General features: G+C 62.5%; 3 protein-coding genes across 4 annotated transcripts; 2 read left to right on the forward strand and 1 right to left on the reverse strand.

Moving 5' to 3' along the window:
* The first annotated feature begins 1064 nt into the window (after positions 1-1064).
* Positions 1065-3534, forward strand: CYC1 (cytochrome c1). Its single transcript, XM_065895333.1, has 7 exons — positions 1065-1196; positions 1829-2025; positions 2108-2234; positions 2321-2478; positions 2574-2734; positions 3043-3143; positions 3234-3534. Exons 1-7 carry the CDS (start codon positions 1065-1067, stop codon positions 3336-3338), a joined length of 981 nt encoding a protein of 326 aa, XP_065751405.1. The 3' UTR covers positions 3339-3534.
* A 1212-nt stretch (positions 3535-4746) lies between these two features.
* Positions 4747-9263, reverse strand: SHARPIN (SHANK associated RH domain interactor). The gene is made up of 9 exons (XM_065895323.1): positions 8663-9263; positions 8198-8372; positions 5944-6081; positions 5731-5872; positions 5556-5646; positions 5336-5489; positions 5138-5256; positions 4922-5050; positions 4747-4833 (listed from the first exon to the last, which is right to left on the reverse strand). The coding sequence occupies exons 1-9, from the start codon at positions 9017-9019 to the stop codon at positions 4750-4752; spliced, it is 1389 nt and encodes a 462-aa protein (XP_065751395.1). The 5' UTR covers positions 9020-9263; the 3' UTR covers positions 4747-4749.
* Positions 9264-9485: 222 nt separating this feature from the next.
* MAF1 (MAF1 homolog, negative regulator of RNA polymerase III) lies at positions 9486-12560 on the forward strand. Of its 2 annotated transcripts, XM_065895336.1 has the most exons (8): positions 9519-9828; positions 10564-10689; positions 10794-10922; positions 10997-11162; positions 11295-11416; positions 11497-11616; positions 11785-11919; positions 12046-12560. In XM_065895336.1, exons 2-8 carry the CDS (start codon positions 10607-10609, stop codon positions 12065-12067), a joined length of 777 nt encoding a protein of 258 aa, XP_065751408.1. In that variant the 5' UTR covers positions 9519-9828; positions 10564-10606; the 3' UTR covers positions 12068-12560. The 2 variants fall into 2 exon arrangements, with proteins under 2 accessions (XP_065751409.1, XP_065751408.1); XM_065895337.1 differs by lacking the exon at positions 11785-11919 and having other exon boundaries at positions 9486-9828.
* The last annotated feature ends 71 nt before the right edge of the window (positions 12561-12631 follow it).

Consider the following 12631-nt stretch of genomic DNA (forward strand, 5'->3'; position numbering starts at 1 on the left):
ATGTCTCATAATTTTTTGTTGAAAACTAGACATTTTAATTGATATAATGTGGCATTTCTGGAAATCAGATTCCAGGTTTTGTTGCTGTTGCTGCTATGGTAGTTGTGTTTGTGTATTGGCTTTTCTGAACTAATTCTGTCAAGTCTAGTATTTGTCATGGGTAGCCACTGAAGTCTCTACCTGGTTAGCTTAGTGGTCAGATAAATGATTGGACAGAAATTTCCTTAAGTGTCTGGAACCAATAAATCTCTGTCATTGCCAAGTGGCTCTGTGTGTATGTGGGACATGCTCTCGGAATTCAGCCAGGCAGTTTACAACTCTGCTTTAGGCTTCACCTGTGCACAGAGACTCAAGGTCAGGTCTTTCATGAGTATATGCACAGCCCTACTTATGTTTTTGACCATCTGTATTCTGGAAATTTGTGGGGCTTTTCAACGCCCCTGTGGACAATGTATTCCCCAGTTCTTCCTTTTAAGCTTTTTGGTTAGTCTGTTATTTGCCCCAGCTGTTCTCCATTGCCTCAGGGAGATTACAGCTTTGAAACTACAACACTTGCCAGTAATTGCCTTCAACAGCCTCGGGGAATAGGCTACTAGCACTGGGCAAGTTGAGTGGGCTCGGCAAGAGGGGCCTTCCAGGGGATCACCTGACTGGTTAAGTAATATCAGTGCTTTGCAGTGAGGGTGTTCTGCCACCGCGCCAGGTCTGGAAATGTTGCTGGACGAAAGCGTGCGATGCCTTCGAAAAGCGGTGGATTCCGGGTTGGGGGCGTCCGGGCGTGGGGGGCGCAGCACCGCTGAGCCCCGGAGACCAGCGGCGGGATCAGGGAAACCAGGGTTGTTGGGAGTTGTCACGGCAACAGAGAGACGCAACGAGGACCCGCCCAACCGCTGGTTTCCACGACGACCGGAGTAGCGCGGCGAGGCGGTGCCCGGCCCTGACTGACAGAGCCCCGCCTCGCCCCCGCCCCGCGCCCTCCCACGCTACCCGGTTCTCGCGATGTTTAAGCTCTTTCGGCGCCGCAGAGGCCCACGGTAGCGGCGGCCGCGCTGAAGAGGGGCAATATGGCGGCAGCGGCGGTGGCCTCGCTTCGCGGGTCAGTGCTGGGCCCGCGGGGCGCGGGGCTGCCGGGCGCGCGGTCCCGGGGTCTGCTGAGCGGTGCGCGGCCCGGGCAGCTCCCACTGCGAACACCCCAGGTGAGAGCTGGTCTTAACCCTGGCCGCCGCGCGGACCCGCAGCCCGGTGAAGGTCACCGCTGGGAGGCTCCGGGCGCGGGCCGGGCAGAGCGGGAGCAGCCTTCGCACCCGGGCCCCCGCCCCGGCCGGGCCCCCGCCCCGGCCGGACCCCCGCTTCCTGCCGACCTTGGGAGCAGGGCTGCGCTCCCACTCCTCCGAGCAGCACAGGCACCTGGTGCCGAGCGTGGGGGGCGACGGGGCGGGCTCGCTGCCGGCTTGGGACTGGGCGCTTCCCCGGGGGGCGCGCCCAGGCCCGCTCCCCTCTCCGGCCTTCCAGACTGGGCCCGCGTCCTAAAGTGACCTCAGCCTGATCTCGGCCAGCTGCTTGTGACCTTGGCCTGCCCCAGCACCCTTGCTCACTTCGGCCCGATTCCTGGCCCAGGATCTAAGAACACGCCTCACAAACCCCCCCCCCCTCCCGCCCTCAGGGCCGAATTCCGGTCGAGGGGTCCGCAGCGGGGAGGGTGGGGAGGGCAGTGGCGCGGGAGGTGGCCGGTGCTGGGTGCCTGAGTTGGGAGAGGTAGGCGCTGAGAGTCAGATCCCCAGGTAGGGCTGGGTGGTGTTCTGGCAGGCGCTGAGCGGGACTCTTGCAGGCAGTGTCCCTGTCGTCGAAGTCTGGCCCGTCCCGGGGCCGGAAAGTGATTCTGTCAGCGCTTGGCATGCTGGCGGCAGGGGGTGCAGGGCTGGCTGTGGCTCTGCATTCAGCGGTGAGTGCCAGTGACCTGGAGTTGCACCCCCCCAGCTATCCGTGGTCCCACCGCGGCCTCCTCTCCTCCCTGGACCACACCAGGTGTGTGGCTGGCTGGGGGAATTTCTGGGTGGGCCGGGTGGGGTGGAATCCTCGGCGCCCTTAACCCTTTCTGTGTCTCTAGCATCCGGAGGGGTTTCCAGGTGTACAAGCAGGTGTGCTCCTCCTGCCACAGCATGGACTACGTGGCTTACCGCCACCTGGTGGGCGTGTGCTACACAGAGGATGAAGCTAAGGCGCTGGCTGAGGAGGTGGGGACGTGGGGATGCCGAGGACCCACAGATCGGGGCTCCTGCTGTGCTGGACAGCAGGGTTGTGATGGGGCTCTTGGTGGCAGGTGGAGGTTCAGGACGGCCCCAACGAGAACGGGGAGATGTTCATGCGGCCGGGGAAGCTGTCTGACTACTTCCCCAAACCATACCCCAACCCTGAGGCTGCACGAGCGGCCAACAACGGAGCACTGCCCCCTGATCTCAGCTACGTCGTGCGAGCTAGGTACTGGCCTGCGGTGGCCGGGTGCGTGTGTGGCGGGGGACGGCAGGAAGGGCTGCCTCATGCCAGGGGCTGAGGAGACCCCGATCTGGTCCCAGGCACGGTGGTGAGGACTACGTCTTCTCCCTACTCACGGGCTACTGTGAGCCACCCACTGGGGTGTCGCTGCGAGAAGGCCTCTACTTCAATCCCTATTTTCCTGGCCAGGCCATTGGCATGGCGCCTCCCATCTACAATGAAGTCTTGGAGTTTGATGACGGTGAGAGGCGCCCGCGCTGGGGGTGGGCAAGCTGGGTCCTACTTTCCCCACTGCCAGGGATGCTCTCCTGGTGTTCTTGGCCCAAGAGTGCCTGCCCCTTCCTTGGCTGGGACACTGTGTGTTTCTGAGGAGGCTCATGGGCAGCCTTGAGGCCATCTGTGTGCTGGCTGGTGGTAGGGTGGGTCCCATCCCTTTTGAAGCTGTGGGCAGGAACCCGTCTCTGCCCCATGGTGGAGGATGCTCTTTGGGCTACCCCAAATTGGGCAGGGACACCCACGGGCAGCTCGTACCACTTGTCCTTGGTCCAGGCACCCCAGCTACCATGTCCCAGGTAGCCAAGGACGTGTGTACCTTCCTGCGCTGGACATCTGAACCAGAACACGACCATCGCAAACGCATGGGGCTCAAGGTGAGAGGGCTGGGTGGAGGGGCACAGTGGGCCTGGGAGTTGGGCAGGGCTCCTTTCTGCCTCCCTCCTCTGAGCCTGCCTCCCCCCCAGATGCTGATGATGATGGGCTTGCTTTTGCCCCTGGTCTATGCCATGAAGCGGCATAAGTGGTCAGTCCTGAAGAGCCGGAAGCTGGCATATCGGCCACCCAAGTGACCCTGCCCAGTGTCTGCTTGCTGTCCTGCCTGAATGGGTCCTCAAGCCGAGGAGCCACCCTGGGCCTGTTCAGGTCCCAGCTGGCCCTCCTGGCCAAGCCCCTCTTCCTCTGGGACAGAGGGGAAGGGGCAGGAGACGGGGTTCCAGCTCCAGATCGTTCAGCGCCCATCATGGAAATAAATTAAGTTTCTCAACATACCCATTTGAGCTATTGTGTGATGGGAATACAGGTTTGCAGAGCACTCTGGGACGAAGATCCCTGCCCTCAGAGCTCCCGGGGTGTCCAGTGCAGTGTGGTCAACATTGCCCTGAATGCTGGGAGTCCAGCCAGCAGTGAACGTGGGACAGGAAGCAGAGAACTAGCTGTTAGAGAAAGCGGCAACGCTGACTGGAGTGGAGAGAAACTGGTTCCAGGTGGAAAGGGCTTCGCTTGGCTGGACACAGCCCAGGGACCCAGGGCCCTGCTGCAGTAACCCACCAGTGTCCGTGTATTGAACCACTTGGCCTTCATCCTGAAGGCGGCGGGGAGCCCTGCATAGCATTTCAACCAGGGAGAGGCTGGCCTAAAGTAGGAGCTGCAGGAGCTGTTCCTGGGGCTCAGGGGCAGGCAGGGCTGGGCGGTGGCCGGGAGAGGAGGGGGCAGCGCTCAACCTCACCAAGGAAGCAGAGAGGCAGGCGGAGGCCACCCAGAGGTGCTTCTGGTCTCTTGGCTGGGCAGCTGGAGGTGCTGTTGACTCAAGGGTCACGGTCTTTGTGAGGGGACAGCACCTCCTAGCAGTCTACAGGGCGGCTGGGAGTGGGTTCAGGCCATACGGCCAGACAGTGGCTGGGCTAACACAGCCATGGACCTGTCAGTGGCAGGAGGGCCATGACGGTGTTTTCTTAGTAGTAGCCCTGGGCCCTGGCTCGGGGCTCTTATCCTCTGAGCTTTTCTTGTCCCCAAGCAGGGAATATAAGGGCAGCCTGGTGGGACTAGCCCAGAGGAGTGGGGACCAGCGTGGGGAGGGCAGGAGCAGAGAGGAGGAAGGCAGAGGGAGGGTGTGTGCCTGAAAAGCTCTGGTTGGAAAAGGAGGGCCAGTCAGCTGAGGGCTGGGTGGGGCTCAGAGGGCCCAGCCCAGTGGTCAGCAGGCAGGGGGGTGTCCTAAGCACCCTTGGGGCCTGGGAGACTTCAGGGGACTTGCGTCCCAAGTATGCTCTTCAGTAGCCACCTGGGCCCAGCTCGGGAGCCGCCACCCCGGCCTCTGCCAAGTTTCATCTGAGTGGGACTGCGCCCTGCTCTGCATTCTCCCAGCAGCCCAGTCTGCACAAGGGCACAGTAAAGGGGCACCCAGCTGGCTCACAGGTGTATTTAATGACTCCAGCTCACAGCCCCTCCCCGGCAACCCCGGTTCTGTCTCCAGCGAGCGGACAGTCAGCAGAGGTTCCCTGAGAGGTTCAGGAGGGGGTCCAGGGACCCTGGGCCTGGAAGGGAAGGGCCATCCTCTCTCCTTGTGACCTGCGGGCAGGGGCAGAAGATGGGTCATTCTGCCTGTTTTGCCCCCCTGCCCCCATCCCCTCCCCTGCCTCTGCCTCTGCCCCGGTACCTTCGGTAGCTGCTGGGTGGAGGCTGTGGGAAGGGGGTCCCAAGCACAGGGCCTCTGGGTGCTGCACATCTCACAGCCGGGTCGGCTTGGGGCATTGATGAAGGTGCAGGAAGGGCAGGGCCAGCCGGGCTGGGGAGGTGAGGACACAGTTACTGCTTACCCATTCCTTCAATGCCCACAGCCTCCTAGGCCCTCCCTGCCCAGTCCCTTGCCCACCTGAGGGGGGTTGGGCAGGCTGGAGCCAGCTGGCTGAGGGGCTTGGGGCAGCCCCAGTGACTGAGGGAACAGGCGGCCTAGTTCCCCATCCATCTTCTGGGGGTGCTGAGGATTGCGTCCTGCCATAGAGGGAATGAGGCTCAGGACCATGTCAGGCTGCACCCCACCTTCCTCATCCCACTCCAATCAAAGACTGACCTGGGGCCTCTTGGGGGGCTGAGAGGAGGTAGAGGAAAGCAGGATCCCCATCCCGCCGGACCCCATAGAAAGCAAGGCTGTATTCGGGGACACACAGGCACCTCCCGATGACCCAGCGCTGCACAGCCGGTGGGAAGCCAAACTCCGAGAATACCTGGGGCCAGAGTGTCGGAATGTCACCCAGGTCCCCCCAGCAGGGCTCCCCAGACCCCGTGCTCACCTGCTCCTGGAGGGCCCCGATGGTGGAGTGGGGGTGGACTGCCAGCGAGATGTGGGCAGAGGACGCAGCATCTTCAACTGTAACCTGTAGCCTAGGCCAGAGTGTAGGTCAGCGGTAAAGACCGGGGACCTGAGAGGACTGGGAGGGCGGGTGAGATGGACGCCCCAGGCCTTACCTGACGGGGCCGGGAGGGAAGCAGGCCTCCTGGAGCTGGATGCTGAGGGCCGCGTGATGCTGGGCCAGGATGGCTGCTGCGTGGGCTGCCCGCTTCTCATCCCCGCCCTCTATGGCCTGGGTCAGGTGCCCTGCTAGGTCCTCTGCAGGGGAGAGAGGGCCGTCACAGCCCCCCGTGGGCTGCCCCCCAGCCCCTCCAGCCCCCTGCCCTTACCTTTCTCCATCAAGTCTCCAGGGCGCCAAGGAAGATCCACCTTGGGCTGGGGGGCCTTGGTTGCAGGCACTTCAAGGAGACTGGGCGGGGAAACAGGGCACGTTTCTGAGCCTAGGGCTGGGGTCAGGCTGTCACTGCCTAGGAGGGAAGATGTGGGGTGGGCTGGTGGTCTCCTGAGATCTAGCCCCCAGCTGAGTGCTCACCCAGGCCTCTGCTCTCTGACCTCAGGTTTCCGGTACCTTTGTCTCCTCCCTCCTCAGCTCAGCCCCTGCCAGGGCCCCGCCTTGGCCACACTTAAAGCCAGGCCTTTTCCCCAGCCTTGGCCCTTGCAAACTCCAGAGGTCCCAGCTAACTCCACTCAGAGCTGCACCTGGCTCTTCCTTGGGCTCTGGAGTCCTTTTGGTCCCTTCTGCTGCCCAGTCCCACCCATGCCCCTCCTCCACAGAGGCCGGGCCCCTTCTCTTGGCCTGTGCAGGCCCTCTCAGCCAGCCAGGAGGCTCCCTGGCCTCGCAGCAGAACCAAAGGAGGTCCTCAGAAGGAGCCCACCCCATACTGCTCACCAGGAGCCCTGTAGTCAAGATGGCCTCTTTTTTTTTTTTTTTTTTTTTTTTTTTTTTTTTTTTTTGCGGTACGCGGGCCTCTCACTGTTGTGGCCTCTCCCATTGCGGAGCACAGGCTCCGGACGCGCAGGCCCAGCGGCCATGGCTCACAGGCCCAGCCACTCTGCAGCATGTGGGATCTTCCCGGACCGGGGCACGAACCTGTGTCCCTTGCATCAGCAGGTGGACTCTCAACCACTGCGTCACCAGGGAAGCCCCAAGATGGCCTCTTTGTTGTCCTCGGGGACCTCCATCCTCTCTCTTGGCTCTACCATCATCACAGAACACCTTGGGCTGCCCCCATGCCAAACCCTCTCCAGCCGATGCCTGCCCTGGGCATGCTGCCGTCTCTGCTTCTTACCACCCACTTGAGGCCCTACCCACGCGGTGCTGATGCAGCTCCTGTGGTGGCCTCAGTATTCTGAGCTGTCCTCCCACCGAGATAAGCAGGGCTCCCGAGCACCGAGCACCAGGCCTGGCCTGGCCTCAGCTGAGCCCGAAAGATGTCATGCATACTGTTGCCTTGGGGCTTCTGTACCTGCTGCTCCCAGGCCACATGGTTCACCCCATGATCTTTAAATTTCACTCAAGGGTCACCTTAATGAGGATTTCCCTGCCACCCTATTTTAAATTGCAAACCTCTCCCTTCCAGCGCTCCCATCCTTTCCACCATCTGACAGAATTTATTTTACTTATTTTATACGTCTGTCTCCTCCCTGGAAATGCCAGCTCCGAGAGAGCAGGGATTTAAAGTTTTATTCATGCTAAATCTCTAAGGCCTTAAAAGAGTGCTTACTACAGGTGCTGAACACACATTTGGTGAACCAACGGACAACGAATGAACGAAAAAAAAAGGCCTTTCCTTCTCTGCAGATGCTGTCGTCTGGACCTCTCTTCATCTCAGTGTATGGTTTTCTTCTCACCTCTGACGGCTGTTCTGATGCATCTGTGGACTTTCCCTGGTGCACTGTCTGCCTTCCCGACCCTCTTCTCTTCCCACTTCTCTCTTCTGGTGACCTTGGTTGACCTTTTCTACCCCCAACCTTTACCTCTTTAGAGCCCCAGCCCCAGTCCAGATCCACCTACCTCCCTTCCCTCCCACATGTTTAAGAACTTGACCACCTCTGTGCCCTCCCAAAAAGGCCCTCTATCTGGGAGCTCCCCAGTGTCTGTTCCTTGCAGCTTTCTGTCTCAACCACTCACTCTTCCATTTAAACCTCAAGGAAATCTAGCCAATTCCATCTCCTAAGCATCTCTGAAACATTCTTCTTCTCTCCGGTCCTATCTGCATCACTCACACGAATGCAGGTCTCAACCAGTCTTAAGTAGCTCGAATCTGAGCCTCTCACTCTCCCACTGAATACCTTCCCAAAGCTTTTCATATAGTCAGTCTTCTCACCCAGATCCTGAGGGCCTGCGTGCTCTGCCCCTCCACACTTGTCTGGCACTCCAGGCTCCAGCTCTTCGGTCTCTGTTCCTTTTCTCTACTTCCTCCCTCCTGGGAGTCCTCCCAGAACCCCAGCAGTGGGTAAGGTGGGCTCAGCTTTCCCCACTACTCCCCCCCATCGAGACCTGGGGGGGTTGGGGCTACTCCTGTTCTCTTGCAGAACTAACACTATCCCGGTCCCAGTGAATCTTCACTCCAGGGCACTGACCATTCTGTCCTTCCACGGTGGCACCTCGGACCAGGGCTGCCCACCGCCGAGCTTCCTGAGGGTTGGCGAAGTGCAGGCTGAGAGTCCCAGGCCCTCCTGGTGGAGGTTGCAGCTCATGCTGGCTGGGGCCTCGGACGGTGTAGGAGACGGACTCCAAGGGCCACTCCAAACTGACCTGAGGAGGGGGAGAGTCCGGGCTCAGTGCCTCCCCCCAGCACATACTGCATGACGATCAAAGGAACACGAGGTAACATTTGCAGGCCACTTCCACTGTCCTAAGCCCTTTACACGTATTACCTTATGAAACTCTCACACTAGTCCTACGAAGGGAGGTACCAGCATTATCCCCATTTAACACACAAGGAAACAGAAGCAAAGAAAAGGTAACTGCTCAAGAGCACGCAGCTGGCGAATGGAAGGGCATGGCCTCGGGTTCAGCGGCCAGCCCCCGCCGGCCCCACTCACCGCCCCGGGCCCCGCGCCAAGCAGCTTCAGCCGGAAGCGCCCTGGTCGCTCGGGGTCCGCGCTCAGCTGCAGCCTCCGCAGCTGCGCCTCTGCGTCCGGCCCCGCGCCCAGCGGCCTCACCGCGGCGTGCACGGCCAGGAGCACCGCAGCCGAGCCAGGGTCCGAGGCCGCAGCCGCGCCGTCCGCCGGCGGCGCCATCTCCGGTCCGGTCCCGGCCCGGCCCCACGAGCCCGCTTCCGTGGCCTCGGGCCACTGAGCGCCTCCACCGGCCGGAAACTGGGACCGCGAGCCTGGGGTTCCGGGCGCCGCCCGAGCGTTGGAGCCGTCTGACCCTCCCGCTTCGCCCACGATGGACATGGCCAGAGGGTCTTCGGACTCCGGCGGGCGAGGCTGGGCTTGGAGGCCTGTACTCGGGGCAAAGCGTCAGGGACTGAAGCACCGGCCACAACTGGAAGGCCCTAGAGGCTCGGCTGGGGGCTGCAGCCCAGCGGCCCTGTCGACCCCCGCGTCTGGCGGGAGCCGGGCGTACTCCTAGGCTCCTTCTGGGCCGCCGCCCGCCTCTCGCCGCCCACCGAACACTCAGTTGCCCCCTCTAGCCCACACCTACAGCACCCGGGGCGGAGCCGGCGAGGGGCCGCGACCAATGAGCGCCAGGGAGGAAGGCGGGTTCGCACGGCCGAGAAGATGACGGACATGCACCACAGCCAGTAGGAGTGGAAGACAGGACTGAGCGGCGGGTACTGCCCCCAATGGCTCTGCGAGCTCCCGGTCCCGGCGTCTGGAGCGGGCCATTCAGACGCGTGGGGCCGGGCCTGGCGGACGCTTGTTGTTGTCCGGCCCGGGGAGGTAGAGGTCGTTCGCTCGCTTGCTCGGGCCTTCTGTGGCGGTCGGCGGGCAGGTCGGTCGCGATAGTCGGGCGCCGTGCACGGGCGAGGCTATGTCGCGGTGGCAGATCGGATGGGCCGGCGGGGCCGGGAGTAACGGGACGTCGCTGCGGAGCTTCTTTCCCCGGATACAGTGCGGCCCGAGCGGAGGCCGCGGCGCCGCACTCCGGTCCTGAGGCGTCCGCGCTACCCGGGGCCCGCACCGCCTTCTCACCCGCACCGACGCCAATCGACCTGACCCTGCCTGGTCCGGTCCGGCCCGATTGAGCGCAGAGTAAGCAGGTAGGGGTACGCCCTGTGCCCGGCGCCGACTCGGGCCCTCCAGAACTACAGCCCCCAGCAGGCTTCGCGCTGGAGCGCACGCGCGCCTCCCGAGGCGCACGGCTTCCTGGGACTTGTAGTTCGCGCGGCTTGGCTGGGGTTCCCCTTAGACCCGGCAGACGCTGCAGCGCCCTAGCTGCCCGGCTGACAGGCCCTTCGGGGGCCGCGGGGCCTCCCTCCGCTCCCTGTCGTACTTTCGGAGAAAAACGGAGGAGCTCACTAGAAAGCAGCCTGTAGAACAGGAAAGAGCGCCGCGTCCAGGTGACGGCAGGGCCGAGCCCCAGGTGATCTGGTTCCTAACTGGGTGCGGTTCTTACCCGGGCTGAGGATCCCGGCCGGAGGGGCACTGCAGGAGTCACGTCCCTTCGCGGGCTCGCAGGGCCCCCCCTTGGTGGGTAGGGCTCTTGTGTCGGGATGGGGGGTGTTGAGGGAGAGACTAACCCAGCAGCCCCGGGGTTAGCAGGATCCCCGGTGGGTCCCCCAGCCTGGCCCAAGAACTCCTGTGAGGTGCAAGAGGTGTGGCTGATCTAGGGCCTGGACATGCCGCTCTCATCACCTCTCCCGCCAGTGCTGAAGGCCTGGGAGCAGGCTGCAGAGGAGGGACCCAAGTTGTTTACAGCGGCGCCACTTACTGGGAGGAGGGCTGAAGGTGGAGCCCCAAGGGCCAGACACCCATGGACTGACCTGCATCCTCAGGCAGCCGTAGCCCTTCGGAGCACAGGACCTCCTCCCCGGGGACATGAAGCTGTTGGAGAACTCCAGCTTCGAGGCCATCAACTCGCAGCTGACCGTGGAGACAGGAGATGCCCACATCATTGGCAGGTGAGGCCGGGGCTCTGGGGCTGGCGTCTCAGAGGTCACTCTGCCCTGTCTCTGGGTTGAGCCTGCGGGGGTGGCGTGCTTCATGGTTGTGCCTGCGTCTCTAGGATCGAGAGCTACTCGTGTAAGATGGCGGGCGACGACAAGCACATGTTCAAGCAGTTCTGCCAGGAGGGCCAGCCACATGTGCTGGAGGCACTGTCCCCACCCCAGACCTCGGGCCTCAGCCCCAGCAGGTGAGCCGGGCAGGGCCTGCCCACTGTGCACTGGCAAGCGGGGCAGTGCCAGGCTGACGCTTCTCTCTGTGCAGACTGAGTAAGAGCCAGGGTGGCGAGGACGAGGGCCCCCTCAGCGACAAGTGCAGCCGCAAGACCCTCTTCTACCTGATCGCCACGCTCAACGAGTCCTTCCGGCCGGACTATGACTTCAGCAGAGCCCGGAGCCACGAGTTCAGCCGGGAGCCCAGCCTCAGCTGGGTGAGGGTCGGGTCGGGGAAGGGACTTGTAGGCCCACAACCATGCTTGGTGTCCTCCCTAACTCACAGGGTCTCGGCCCGGTTCATGCCTGCTGCCCTGGGTCCTCGTCAGCCCTGACTGTGACCATCCTAGGTGGTGAATGCAGTCAACTGCAGCCTGTTCTCTGCTGTCCGCGAGGACTTCAAGGCCCTGAAGCCGCAGCTGTGGAACGCGGTGGATGAGGAGATCTGCTTGGCTGAGTGCGACATCTACAGGTGAGCTGGCGTCCCTGCAGGTGGGTCCTGGGTGGGTGGCACTTGGGACCTCACACCACATCTCGCCCCACACGCCCCAGCTACAACCCAGACCTGGACTCAGATCCCTTCGGGGAAGATGGCAGCCTCTGGTCCTTCAACTACTTCTTCTACAACAAGCGGCTGAAACGAATTGTGTTCTTCAGCTGCCGCTCTATCAGGTTGGCTGGCACCTGTCCACCTCCCTTCCTTTACCTCCCTGTTTGGCTCACACACCGTTTCCCCAGCCTGGCCCACCCCATTCCTAACTTTGTCCTCCCCAGACACCCTCCCTGGGGTTAGCAGCAGGCTGGGGTAGGCGGTTTTAAGACTGGTCCCCCCACCCCCAGTGGATCCACCTACACTGCGTCGGAGGCAGGCAATGAGCTGGACATGGAGCTCGGGGGAGAGGAGGAGGAGGAGGAGAGTGGAGGTGGAGGCCGTGAGGGCGGCCACGAGGAGACCAGCACCATGGAAGAGGACAGGTGCGTGACGGTTTCAGCGGCCTCCCTCCCTTCAGCCTGGGGTGTGCAGGGCAGGGCGGGGCCCCCTCTGCCTGGTCTCCTGAGTGTGGGCTCCTCAGAACTCACTGTGTGCCACCCGTTGCTCAGGGTCCCGGTGATCTGTATGTGAAGAGGAGGAACAGAGGCCCTCGCTTCACCCAGCTTCAAACAGTGCCTGGACCTGCCCACCTGAGGGGCCCCAGGGCCTCCACAGCTGCTGGCCAGATCCTGGCGCTGCCACAGCACCAGCGCCACTCCAGGCCACACCTGCCTAGCCCTTTGGCTGTAGCCTGTGGATGTCCCCTCAGCCCCACAGGCTCCCGCTGCCCACGCTGTGGCTGGACTGGACAGCAACGGCACAGGGCCTGGTGGGAAGAGCCACTGCCCCGCCCAAACGAACTGACACGGGCAGGGACAGCTGGACCACAGAGTTTATTTTTGTATTTTGTGCAGGGTCAGGCCTGGACCTGCACACTCCAGCCCAAAGGGCCGGAGACCCAGCAGGCGGTCCCCAGGGGTCATCCGCCCACTTGTACTCCCCACCTTGCCCATCGGGCAGCGTGCACTGAGTGTCACTTTGCTGCAGCTGGTTTGCTTCCAATAAAAGTTTCTGTGACTCAGTGCGCACGGAGGCTCATGAGGCGTGGGGGCGGGGCCTGCGTCGAGGGCGGGGCCTGCTGCGTCCGGTATCCTA

Source organism: Phocoena phocoena, chromosome 17, assembly GCF_963924675.1.
Source record: "Phocoena phocoena chromosome 17, mPhoPho1.1, whole genome shotgun sequence".
Taxonomy (NCBI): Eukaryota; Metazoa; Chordata; class Mammalia; order Artiodactyla; family Phocoenidae; genus Phocoena; species Phocoena phocoena.